Genomic DNA, 12763 nt, shown 5'->3' on the forward strand with positions numbered 1-12763 from the left:
TGGTAATTAAGTGTCTGGTACCACAGGAAGCTAGGGGCTGGGGAGAAGGAGGTGGTGCCAGACAGCTGGTACTGCACAATGCCTGCAGCACATACACAATTGGTCCTAAATTGGGAAGTGCAGCCAGGAATTGGAGCTGCTTCCTTGGCAAAAAGACCCCTTCCCCACACCCCTCCTCAGGCCGGAGTGCTCACTTTTGCAAAGCCAGATAAGAATTATGAGGTCTTTGCTCAAATGTCACCTTCACAGAGAGGCCAACCCCAGCCATCCAATTCAGAATTGTAACCTCTGCCCTAGACCATCCCTCCTTATGCTCCCTCCATGTCTTATTTTTCTCTCTAGCACTTAGCACCACCCACTGGCTGAACACTGAACTCACATATCTGGTTTTTTGCCTCTTTCCCATCTAGAATGCATGCTCCATAAGGGCAGGGACTGGGTTTTGTCCACAGCTATATCCCCAGACTCTAGCACAGTGCCTGGCGCTTGGAGGCCCTCAGTGTGTGTAGAGTGAATGAACAATTGACAGGGCTTCACAGCCAGATCTCCACTTTACTGTTCAAGCAATCCGGGGCAAGTCAAGTAGCTCCTTGGAGCTCAGTTTCCTGATCTGTGAAATGGGAATGATGATTCTCAGTCTAAGGATACAACATGAAACAATCCATTAGCAAGACTTGTTACAAACCAACTCTGGGTCAGAGAGTGAGTAGGGTCAGAAGTACAGAGATGACATCTCCCATCTCTACCTCTTCACTTTTACAGATCTCACTGGTATTGAGGGAATAGGACATCCTCCTACTCAGGTGGTCTGCATCTGGGCCTAAACTCCTCTGGGGCCCTGGGCCCAACCTTACAATGAGAGCCACAATGAGAGGTTTTCCTCACCAGCTGTTTACCTAGGCCCCAGCCCCAAACCCTCTCCACCCAAGGTGGAAAGCTATTCCTTAGAGGGTGGAAGACATACCCATTCATTGCTGTGTCCCTTGGGGCTCCATGTACCAGACAACGCAGGAGCTCAGCACCCTCCCCATAGAGACCGTCAACACCTCCTTGAACAGAGTCCTAGTCTCAGAACAAGGTTGAACATATGCCTTCCGCAGAAAGCCTCCCATGATGAGCATGTCCCCACCACGCTGACTCTTCCTTTGTCCTGCATCACTTCAGCTGTATTCATGGCTGGGTCTGCATGACACTCAGCTGCCCAGCCTTCTGGGTCACAAGGTGGGCTCAGCAAATATTTACTGCTTTGAATAACAGCATGGGAGGAGTTGAGACTGCAAGTCAAATTAGACTCCATTCCTGCCCTTATGGAGCTGGAGGTCTAGTAGGAGAACCAGGCACATGAACAAGGAAGCACAACACTGAGTGATGGGTAAATACAGGTGCTAGGGTGGACATGCGGGCACCTAACCCAGTCTGAAAGGTCCAGGGAGGCTTCCTGGAGAGTGGGATGCTTGAGAAAACACATAGACGGTAAGTAGGAGTGAGCAGGGTCAGGAAGGTGAGGGAGGAAGATAACCAAGAGAAGAAAAACATCAACAAAGGCAAGAAGGCAAGAATGTGTGTGTGTGTGTGTGTGTGTGTGTGTGTGTGTGTTTGGCCATTCCATAGTGCAATAATGTAGAGTGGGGATAGTAGAGTTAGACCATCAGACTATCAGACCATCAGATCATCTACCCACACCACTTCCAGGATGGATGCCTTTAGGCAAGTTGCTTAACCTCTCTGTGCCTTGATTCCTTATGTGCAAAGTAGAATTAATAATAGCAGTTAGCTCATGTAGTTAGGATTAAATGATGCAATACATGCAAAGCATTTGGAACAGTACCTGGCACTCAGTTAGAACTTAATAAATCTTAACTATTCATTTTGTCAATTCCATTTAAAGAACAGGGAAAGGCCGTGTCTCCTCTTCCCTCCACAGATCTTCCACTCTCCCTTTCACATTGAGACCCTGCATTCAACAGTAACTAGCACCTAGTACCTCCACACCTGGTATCTCCAGCACTAAGACCCTGGAAACTAGAACCCACTTCTGTGATGACTGTGAGATTTTTCCTCAGTCCCTCTCTGAGGCTCTGCTTTTTCTCTCTGTCCCCGGACACATGATAGGACTTGACCTGGGGCACAAGTATGACTGAGAGGACAAGAGGGGCCTGGACACACCCTGCCTGTTCACATGAGCCTGGGCTGCACCCAGAAGTAGAAAATAACAACACATCCCCCACCAGTTGAGGCTGAGACCCTGGTTGAAGTTAATGTGGGATGAGTAGCCATTCAGCCTCACTGGGCTTGACAGAGGGTCAAGACTCCCTTATCTGTAAACCTAAGCCTCAAACTGTGTTCTATCCATCATTTCTGTTTGTTGAGTATCATTTCCTTGCATTTCCAGGTAACATTTCCCCCTGTGTGGATCTTATGGTCTTAAACAAGTCATGGAATCTCAGGGAAACCTTCCTGCCTCTCTCTCTGACCTACCATCTACACTCAGGAGGGGGCTTTGGCCTGTTTGGGGTAAAAACACTGCAATAGTAGCAAGAAGAGGCACTATCATTACACCAAGCCCTCAGCTTGCTGGGCTCACAGCCAGGCAAATTCCTTGGCAGGAGCCAGAAAACTAATAATATCAACTCTCATTCCTTAGGCACCTTTAATTTTTCAAAACACATTTCACATCAGTTCTTTGATCCTCAAATAAACTTGTGAAATACTATCATTCCTGTTTATAGAAGTGCAACATGAAGCAAAGAGAAAAGCAACCTGCCCAAAGTCACACAAGTTCCCTTGTTCCTGTTCGGGGAGCTTTCCACTGCACATCCCTGCCCCATACCCCAGAGCAGTGAGGGAGGAGACCTGGCTCATTTATTTGTGCCACCAATGTCAGATGCCTTTCCGTGTCTGGCCTTATGCTAGGTGCTGGTGATATCTAGCGGTACACAAGACAGACAACCATCAATGCCCTCTGGTGGGGTGACGGATAATCCATGTGTAGACCAATGAATGAGTGTGAGTAGTATGACACAGAAGAGGCATGGGTGAGAAGGAAGATGCTCAGGAAAGGCCTCTTTGGGAATATGAGTTGGAGAACAGGAAGCAGCAGCCCTGGAAAGAGCATTCCAGGCAAAGAAGGAGCAAATTAAAGTCCCCGGAGCAGACAAGCACCTGACAGATTCCAGGACAGGCTATGAGCAAAAGTGAGAGGAGCACAAGGTCACACCCCAGAGATGGACTGAGGTCAGACTGTAGCCATGATAGGAGCTGGGAGTTTATTCCAAGATCAAGGTGAGGCCACAGAACGATTTGAAGCAAGAGTGGGATGTGATCCAACTTATGCATTTTTAAAGAGTTGTTTCAGACTGTTCTGTTGAGAATGAGAATGGGTCATACGGGAGCAATAGGGGAGGCAGGAGAACAATGAGAAGGCCATGGCCATGGTCCAGACAGCAATGGAGGCCTGGAGCAAGATGGTGGCAGGCATGGGGTGGGGGGAAGGAGGCAGCTGCCTGATGAACTGAATGTGGGAATGAAGGACAAGCAGGAGTGGAAACATCAGCCGAGGGAGGCATGAAGACCAGGCTCACCGGTGAGGAAATCCCGAACCTGCTGGATGAGGAGCCGCGTGCGTCTGATGTCTTCTTCCATCTGGGAGCGGCTATTGCTCACCTGGGTCTCCAGGCGCTGGGCATCCGATTGGACCTGCGAGGCAGCTTTCTCGGCTGCCCTAATCTGTTGAAATACTCTAGGTCAGAAGGGCTGAGGGAACCTCTCAGCAGCCATCAAGGATTCTGCCCCTCTGCCCCAAGACCTACCTAGGAGGCATCTGTAACCAACCCAATTTAGCCCCAAAAGAAATGTGATGTCTGATTTTTTTTTAAAGTGCTCAAATCAGTGGTTCCCACTTGCTGTGGGGCCTCGAGCAGGTTACCTAATATCTCTGAACTTTAGCCTCCTGACTGTAAAATGGGAACCTCTGGATTGCCCAGGGGGTGGGGCTCTATCCAGTCTACCTCCTCCTACCTGTGCCCACTGGTCTTGGCCACACTTACCATCTCTCTGGTCTGCTGGAGCTGGGCATTGAAGCCTCGCAGCTGCTGAGCCACTTGGCCTGCCTTCCGCCAGGCCCCACCAGCCGCGATACCCTTGCAGTGGGAGCCACAGACCGTGCCATTGTCTCGGGGGCACAGCTCGCCAGGACATGCTCCTGGGATGCAGGCCATCTGCCTGGAGCTGCCACAGAGCTGAGGAGAGATGGGGGTGTCAAAGAGACCACCCAAACCCCTCAACAGCCGCTCTCATTCCGCACCCAGGAAACAAACAGCCAGACATCTCTATGACAACCAGGCACCAGAAACTTGTTTCCTTGGCAACCACTGAGCACATGGCCAGGGGCACAAGGATCAGGTTGAGTGAGGGGAAGGGGACAGGTTCTCAGGGGGACAAGTTTGCCCTAATGGGAAACAGGTGGTAGCAGTTGGTATGTGACAAGCTGGAACAGGGGCTCCAGGGAGTGGGACTCAATGCCGAGTCACCTTGTTGAAGGTGGGTGTCAGGTCAGGTAAGGAAGCCATCTCCAGTCGCAGGGCTGTGAGCTGGGGGCTACTGGCACCTCCTCCTCCTCCGGCCTGCTGCCCCAGCCCCTCTGCCTCTCTCCGGCTATCTCTGAGCTGGAGCAGCAAGCGGGAGCTGTCGGACACCCGCTGAGCAGCCTGGGATGACCGCTTGTGGGCTGCAGTCAGCATCCGGAAGGCTCCTTTGGGCAAAGGAGAGGGGGATGAAGACAGAGGAAGAGCAGGAGGGGAGACTTGGGTGGCAGACCCATGGCCACGGCACTGCGTGGGGCTGAGAGTCCCTCTCCTCACCTGAAGGATCAGCACTGCTTATTTTTTCAGACTGCTCCCTCTTGCTCTGATACATAAGGAGGAGGCGGTTGAAGCTTCTGTCCAGACTTTCCAGGTCTCCCGGGAGGGACAACATCTCCTCCTCCAGGGGCAGGTCTGGCTGCAGACCCTGGAGCATTCGCCTGAGGGTGAAGAAGAGCTCTCACTAAAACACAGGAAGGGGTTTTGCCTCCCCAGAGTGCCATCCCCTTGGAGAAACTGCTACCGAGGCAGAACAGAGAGAGAGAGGGCTTCGGCAAAGACAACAGAACAGAGAATCCACAGACTGAAGAGGATTCGACTGGACAGAGGCTGTCATGCCACAACCTTCCTCCATCCCTCTGCAGGTGGGTCCTCAAAGCTCTTTCCTCCTTGACTGTGTGACCCCCAAATTCCCAAGTCTCCTCCAACTCTCCCTGCTTCCCACTTCCATGAGGAGTATTACCCTGACTCCTTCCTCCTCAGCTCTCTGCAGGTTGACTTCAACCACCACCTGCACCCCTGACTCCAAATCCCCCTTTGCAGTTCCCACTGAGCCCCAAACTCCATCACTGCTGCCCACCGGCCATCCCCATTGAAGGCAGCTCAGGGTCCACCCCCAAATGCCCAACCACTGAGCTCTTAGCCCCCTCTCCCTATGCCCTGTGCACTAACAACCACAAACTCCCTCCTATGAGTCAAGCTTTGCTCAGGCATAGAATGTTCTTCCACATGTCCCTCCATGTCTGCGTTTCCAGACTACCCAGTGCCTGTGGACTCACTGCCCAAATCTGAGACTTAGGCCAGATAACACCTCCCCTGTGAAGCTTGCCATGACCAATCTCCCATCAGAGCTTTACCTGTCTCATAACATACATCACATTACAGTTCACTGTTTATATATCACTCTCCCCACATGAGCCTCTTGAGGGAGAAGACGATATCATATTTATTTCAATATCCCCAACACCTTGCACAAAGCTAGGCTCATAATAGATGCTTAAAAAACATTTAAAGTGAATGCATAATTGATTCCCAACATGTGCTCCAGCTGCTCTGCCAGAGGCCCCCAAAGACGCTTTGTCATATCCACAAGTCATGGATCCTCTGTTTTCATTCTTTTCAGGCTGCCTTTTTCTTGCTGCCAATCACACACCTGGAGGCTCTGCTCATTGTCAGCACTCAGGGAATGCAAACTAATTATAGAAACTTCCAGAACCAAATCTCACTAAGAAGGCATCTCTGCTGGTGGGATGGGGTGTGGGTGGGGCTGCTTCTATTTCAAAGGCACATGCAAGTTATTTTTAGAGCCCCTGGCTCTCAGATGCCCTCCACCATGGTGACTAATCCAGGGCTGACTCTCTCCCATGGGCAGCACCGGGCAATGAAAGAATGAGCATTGGGCTTGGGCTCCTGGCCTGTGCTCTGAGCCCCAGCTCTGCCCTTTGATGGCCATGTGGCTCCATCATACCACCTCTCGGTGTCTGTTTTCTAAATACAACAGGAGTAACAACACCTAACACACTAACCTCACAGGACTGTTGTGATCCTTGAAAGAGAGCACACATGAAAACACCTTTAAGTTGTAATGGGCTGTATGGATATACAGAAGGACTAGGGAGCTCTTTATGCGAACCCGCAGGGCACAATTCTTCTAAGTTCTTGGCAGGGAAAGGGAATTACCTGATGGAGAAGATGGCATTGGCCACCTGGGCCACCTCCTGCTCTGTGACCGAGGGGCTGCCGAGAATTGCTTGGATCTGCTCCATCTTCCTCTTTGCGCCTAGGATCCGAGAGGCCAGGCCACGGTCCTCTAGCCCTGGCCCTGACAACAGGCTGGCGGTGGCGTTGCGGAGGCTGCTGAGGCGCCCGGCATTCTCCCGGAGGTCTGCATCATAGGTCTGGAAGCAAGGGTGGCAGGCCACGCACACTGGGTAGCGGTCACAGTAGCCTCGCCGGCACTGGTCACAGCGGGGCCCAGTCAGGCCAGGGCGGCAAAGGCAGCGGCCTGAGGCTTTGTCACAGCCCGGGCCCTCAGTTCCCCGGAAGTCACAGTCGCAGGCTAGGGTCGAGAGAAGTTATAGTCAGAGGCCAGACATCAGGGAGATGGAGGTGGCTGGGAGGGAGAACCCTGAAGAGATCTGACCTGAGGTTCCTTCTATGTGACTTAGAATAATCGACTGTCACAGGCAGAATAAAAACCATGGCAACAGCAGCAGTGAAAGCAGGCACTTCCTTAGCACCGGCTGTGTGCCAGACACCATTCAAATTCACACACATTAACTAATATCATCTTCACAACCACTCTGGGAATTGGCACCCTGATTTGCTGCTTTTATAGATAAGGTAACTGAGGCAGAGAGGTTGAGTCCAATATGCTTCCACCCTCAGATGAGTCTAAAGAGGGGAAGCAGGCTGGGCTCAGTGGATCAGCCTGTAATCCCTGCACTTTGGGAGGCCAAGGTGAGTGGATTGCCTAAGCCTGCAGGTTCGAGACCAACCCGAGCAACTTGGTGAGACCTCCTCTCTACAATAAACCAAAAATTAACTGGGCATGATAGTGCATGCCTGTAGTTCTGTCTACTTGGAAGGCTGAGACGGAAGGATCACTGGAACCAGCAGGGTGACACTGGGGTAGCCGTGAGTGGGCATTGCACTCCAGCCTGGGCAACAGAGTGAGACTCCAACTCACCAAAAAAAAAAAAAGGGAAGCAACTTGCACAAAGCCGCCCCATAAGGCAAAACCAGAGCCTGATCTGCATACTCCAAGATCTCTGCCCCTGTGGCTGCACCAAACTAGCTCTGGGAGATGACACCCTTCCTCCTCGGGACTGTTTCTCCATCTGTGAGCAGAGGAGACATGCCCTCCCTTCCCTGCTGCTGCCCTGGAGATGGATTATGGGAAACACCCTCTCTCAGGGAAGTGGGGAACAGAGCAACCCTCCTGTCATGAGGACGTGGGCACTAGACCTGCCCTGGAGGCAGGGAGGCCGGAGCATGAGCACTCCCAGAGCTGCCCAGGCCCACACCACATGTATCGATATGGAATGTCCTGCAGTACCACAGACTCATGAGCTCCCCCACCACATACTCAGCCCTCCATAGCCGCAGTGTCCCCTATGCTTTATGCACACACCTCGGCATCCCGTAGCCATGTCTCCATGGGTCCGGTCCGGACACTGGCGAAGAGCTGCAGCATTGCAGGTCAGGCCATCAAACCCTTCCCGACAGGGGCACTGCCCTGTGAGCTGGGTGGGAGAGAGCACTGTCAGTGGACCCTCCCTTGAAGGTGCTGCCTTGCCCTGGTATGGGGACTGACCTAGTTCCCTAGTCGCAGACAGACACAGGGCTCACCTGCAGAGCCACTGTGTCCCCAATACCAGAGCTTCCACTCAGAGACAAGCCCTGAAGTCAAGGCCCAGAGTAGGCCGTTCAGAAGGTTAGCACATATCGCATTGCCAGAAGCTGAGAGCCACAGAGAGAGGGACATTTGGTGGCCTCCCCGAAGGGGAATGGGGACAGAAGAAGTCCAGCCTGATGGAAAAAAGGCCTATAAGGGCAGCATGGAAGTGAGACAGAGATGCAGGTGTGCAGGAGCCCTTTCTGTGGCCCTTTCTGCAAGCCAGCCTCGCCCCATACCTGGTTGCACTGGGGGCTGAGGGAGTTGTACAGGTCACAGGCGCATGGTTCACAGCCCTGGCCACTGGCCAGCTTCCAATGGTAGGGAGCACACTGGTCACACTTGGGGCCCACCACGTTGGGCAGACACAGGCAGCGCCCACTCTCCTCATCACACGGCATGTCCCGCCGGGCCCCCAGGGCATTGCAATCACAGCCTGCAGAAGGGAGAGCTGCTGAGCCCAGGTAGACACCCACAAAAAAAAAACAACAACCTCACATCCAGAAAGTAGGCCTAGCTTGGGAAAAGAAGTGGACAAGGTCGTTCCCTGCAGATGACATGGCTGACTCACATGGCCCCTGTGCCTTCCTCCAGTTCCAGCCACCTGGAGTTTGACAGCCTGCTTGCCCACCCTCCATCTGGCTGACTCAGTCCCACCTTCCAACCAGGGCCTGTGCTGACACCTGCTGGAGGCCAGTAGCACAGCACCTGGCGCTGGGGAAGAAAGCAAGAAATCAGACCTCCAGGTGAATGCCTGGCACATCTTCACTGTCTTGTCTACCCTACCAGGAGATTTCCTCTGATGACGGCACAGTGAGCAGAGCAAGTGTGGGTCTGGTGGCCCCATGCAGCCTGTCCCACACCGTGCCAGGTTGGGCCCCTCTACTCACGGTGGCAGCCCTGCGGGTTGGAGTAGGTGAGGCCAGTGAAGCCGGGCTTGCACAGGTCACAGCGCTCTCCTTGCACATGCTCCTTGCACACGCACTGCCCAGTCACAGGGTCGCAGGGAGCCCCTGGCACTGCCCCATCCGGATCACACTCGCAGGCTGAGAGACAAAAGCAGCCACCATGGGAGGAACAAGGAAAAGTGGTAAGCTCAGAGCAGATTCTAGGAGCCCGTCTGCCTGGTTCACATCCCTGGTCCACCACTGGCTTTCAGCCTCACAGCCTCAGTCAAGTCACTTAACCCCTCATCTGTACATGGGGATAATAATACAGCCCTTACAAACTTCTAATGAGGAATAAGTCTGTAACTATGATGGACCCTCCCCCTCAAAAAAACGGAACTCTCTTTTGGAGTATAGGCCCTTTGTAGTACACTTGGAATTTGTTCCTCCAGCTCAAACAGTCAACCAAAGTTTTTTATCTGGGAGTTTTGAGAAGGTTACACTACGATTTGGAGCAAATAGGTGACTGGCTCTTCTAATACAATAACGTACCTGCCCACACAACACTGAGTTTTTGGCAGTTTTTGTCCAAAACTGCCCCACTCTCCCTATTCACCCAATCTTACCCCAAGCGACTGTTTTTTGTTGCTTTTGTTGTTGTTGTTTGTTTGTTTCCTGGATATAAAAATATTTTAAAGGGAAAAGTTTTGCCAGTGTGGATGAGATAAACAAAAGGCAGAAGCATTAAAAGGCATCAAAATTGATGAGTTCAAAAACGGTTTCAAGCAGTGGGAAAAACATCACAATAGGTGTATTGCATCAAACCAAGAATACTTTGAAGGTGACTAAAGTTTAAACACATAAGAATAAATACACAATTTTGTACATAAATTCTGAGTTTTGGGGGGTTCCCCTTGTACAAGGCAGATGGAATAGTGTTAGGAGCATATCCTATATGATAGAAGCATTTTCATTATCATCTTTTACTGAGCAATTATGATGTGTCAGCCACTGAGCTGGCCACTCTTATATGTTGCCTTATGTAATACTCAGGATAACCCTAAAAGGCGAGGATTATTATCCCCATTGCATAGATGAAGAAGCTGAGGTTCAGAGATGTTAAAGAACTTACTTAAATTCATTTATATTGCAAGTCAATGCTGGAACCAGGGGTCAACTCAGTGCTGTCTCACTCTTTCCATAAACAAATAATAGCAACAGGAAGTTACCCAGCTTTCCCCAGCCTCCACTTCCTGACTTCTTTACACATTTTCAAGATATAAGACTCCTTCCTCCAGACAGTCTTTCCTGATTAAACTTGCCGGAGTCAGATTGTTTCTATCCAGTTGACTCTCTCCTATGTGAATTCACTTGGTGTTCTATTCCATTGCATTCATATATTCATTCAACAAACATTACTTGATTATCAGTGATTTGCCAACCAATGTTCTAGGACCAGACAATATAAGATAAAATCTCTGCCATGGAGGAGTTGATGTTGAGGTAAATAGAAAAATAAATACCAAACCATATTACAACATGGTAAAACAATAGCATATATATGGAGAAAGTGCTTTTGTCCCTCTTTTGCATGTGTTTATGGTTGACATTACTGAAGAGTATGTGTTCCCTGAGAGCACGAACTGTTCTTATATTTGCTTTTTTCTCTCCCATGCCTCAAGTTAGGGCTATATATTGATTGCTCAACTGACTGATTGATGGTCCAGAGAGGTTAAGTGACTTGCTCTGTTGTGCTCAGCTGAGTCAAAACAATCTCCCACAAGTCCTAACACTTCATCAGGTCTTCATGTTCCCCGAGGGCCTTTATGTCCGCAGGACCATGTGCTCCCTTTGCCCAGAGCAGATGGGGAATAATGAACAGTCCCAGAGCCTCTACTCACGTATGCAGGTCTCCTGAATTGGAGCACCTGGGTGCCGGTTCCGGAAATAGTGCAGCTGACACCGCTCACAGTTCTTGCCTTCGGTGTGGTCCCGGCAGCTGTCACACACACCTCCATGTGCCCCCTGGCTGGCGGCAAACACAGCTGGGTCAAAGTGACATGTCTCCGAGTGCCCATTGCAGTCGCACCCTGGAAAAGGAGAATCCCTAGGGCTAATACCTGACCGGCACCACGGCCATCTACAAAGCACGTTCTACAGTAGCTCACCGGCATCTTTAACAACTTTGCAAGATGCTCAGGACAGAAAAATGGGGAAACTGAGACCAGGGAAGGTTTGCATAATTTAAGGTTCCATGGCCAGTAAGAAAGCAGAGTAGAATGAGAACACAATCCTCCTGATTCCAGTGTTGGGATGAACCCAAGAACAGTGGCCACATTAGGTCAAAGAAAGAGCCCTTTGAATACTCTGTCCCCAACACTCCCCACAGCCACCACAAGTCTCCCGCAGGGTACTGTCTCTCTCTGGGTTGAGGATCCTTGCTTCTCTCACTTTTGCAGTTAAAGCTCCAGACCCCAGGGGGCCTTTGCAAGTAGGAAAAATGACATCAGAGAACAAGAGATGTTAAAAACACAATCAGGCAACTGGAGATGCCAGAAGAAGGAGGCCCAAGGAATACCATAAAAGCCACATGGAATCAGAAAAGCATGGTTCAAGCCATAGTCCCTTAGGCTTGGTGGTGGAGGAGGGTGAGGATAATGGGTGAATGCCACCCAAATACTCTCTCCCCTCCCCACAGAGCAAAGAAAGTTTCACCCCACCCAAGCAAGGAATTGCAGGGGTGCAATTCAGTTTAGATTCAAATAATAAAAACTAGATTTCCCCTGGGTCCCAGGTATTGTCACTGAGGCCTAGAGGTGCCAGAATGTGACCCAGTCCTGACAGGGGAGGGGGTGACCCGAGGCTCATACTTTGGCATTCATGGGGGTCCTGGCCCTCTGCAGGTCTCCAGGGCCGGTTGTTGTAGAAGGGTGCGCAGCGTTCACAGTTGGGGCCAGCAGTGTTGTGCTGACAGACGCAGACATCTTGGACCTGGGCAGGGGGTGTCAGTCATTGGGAGTTGTTAACAAAAGAGGGTCCAGGTACAGACACGTCAGTTCCCCTCGGACCCTTCGCTTACCACTCAGGGCCTGGCACAGACCCCAACCCTGCCAGGACACTTTCTCTGAATGCATCAGACTTCACCCAGCTCCTGTAACATCTCCAGTGGCCTCCCTGCCTGTCTTTGTGCATGTGTAACACCCGTACACATGCACACATACGTGCATGTGTGTGTGTGTATCCACGTGTGCCTGGCACCACTCCTCTAGTGAGATTTTTATAAGCTCATTCCCTACCCTCGAACACCCCCAGGATGCCCAGTTGGAGGCAGCACCCAAAAGGGGCTCAGATACCCTGGGTATGCTACATGATTCCAGAAGCTGGTGAGACCTCTGGAAATTTACATTCCAACAATCTATGAGTCATTGAGGTATAAAAATAGAGTAACTATTGTGCGCTAATTGCCTTCCAAATTAAGCCCAACACCTTCAGCTTGGCATTCAAGGACCTGTATAGTGTTTGCACCATTCTCACCCCCATGCCCTTCTAACAGCACAGTAAGCTGAACTGCTAGCTGTTCCCCATATAAGCCCTACTTTTCCCCATCTTTGGGTCTTTAC

The 12763-nt window shown here is 51.0% G+C and overlaps 1 protein-coding gene across 2 annotated transcripts in view; it reads right to left on the reverse strand.

Annotated features, from left to right (window-relative positions):
- LAMB3 (laminin subunit beta 3) overlaps positions 1–12763 on the reverse strand; it is a 40285-nt gene that overhangs the window by 5954 nt on the left and 21568 nt on the right. For both annotated transcript variants that reach the window (XM_008059990.1, XM_008059989.1), the window contains 10 exons: positions 12014–12134; positions 11045–11233; positions 9147–9302; positions 8496–8692; positions 7993–8104; positions 6540–6918; positions 4860–5020; positions 4530–4750; positions 4047–4238; positions 3582–3726 (listed from right to left, as the gene is read on the reverse strand). In XM_008059990.1, coding sequence (XP_008058181.1) covers positions 3582–3726; positions 4047–4238; positions 4530–4750; positions 4860–5020; positions 6540–6918; positions 7993–8104; positions 8496–8692; positions 9147–9302; positions 11045–11233; positions 12014–12134 — 1873 coding nt within the window. The remainder of the gene's footprint in view (positions 1–3581; positions 3727–4046; positions 4239–4529; positions 4751–4859; positions 5021–6539; positions 6919–7992; positions 8105–8495; positions 8693–9146; positions 9303–11044; positions 11234–12013; positions 12135–12763) is intronic.

The sequence above is a fragment of the Carlito syrichta genome, unplaced genomic scaffold (genome assembly GCF_000164805.1).
Source record: "Carlito syrichta isolate Samal-C Ts95f unplaced genomic scaffold, Tarsius_syrichta-2.0.1 Scaffold304470, whole genome shotgun sequence".
Lineage (NCBI taxonomy): Eukaryota > Metazoa > Chordata > Mammalia > Primates > Tarsiidae > Carlito > Carlito syrichta.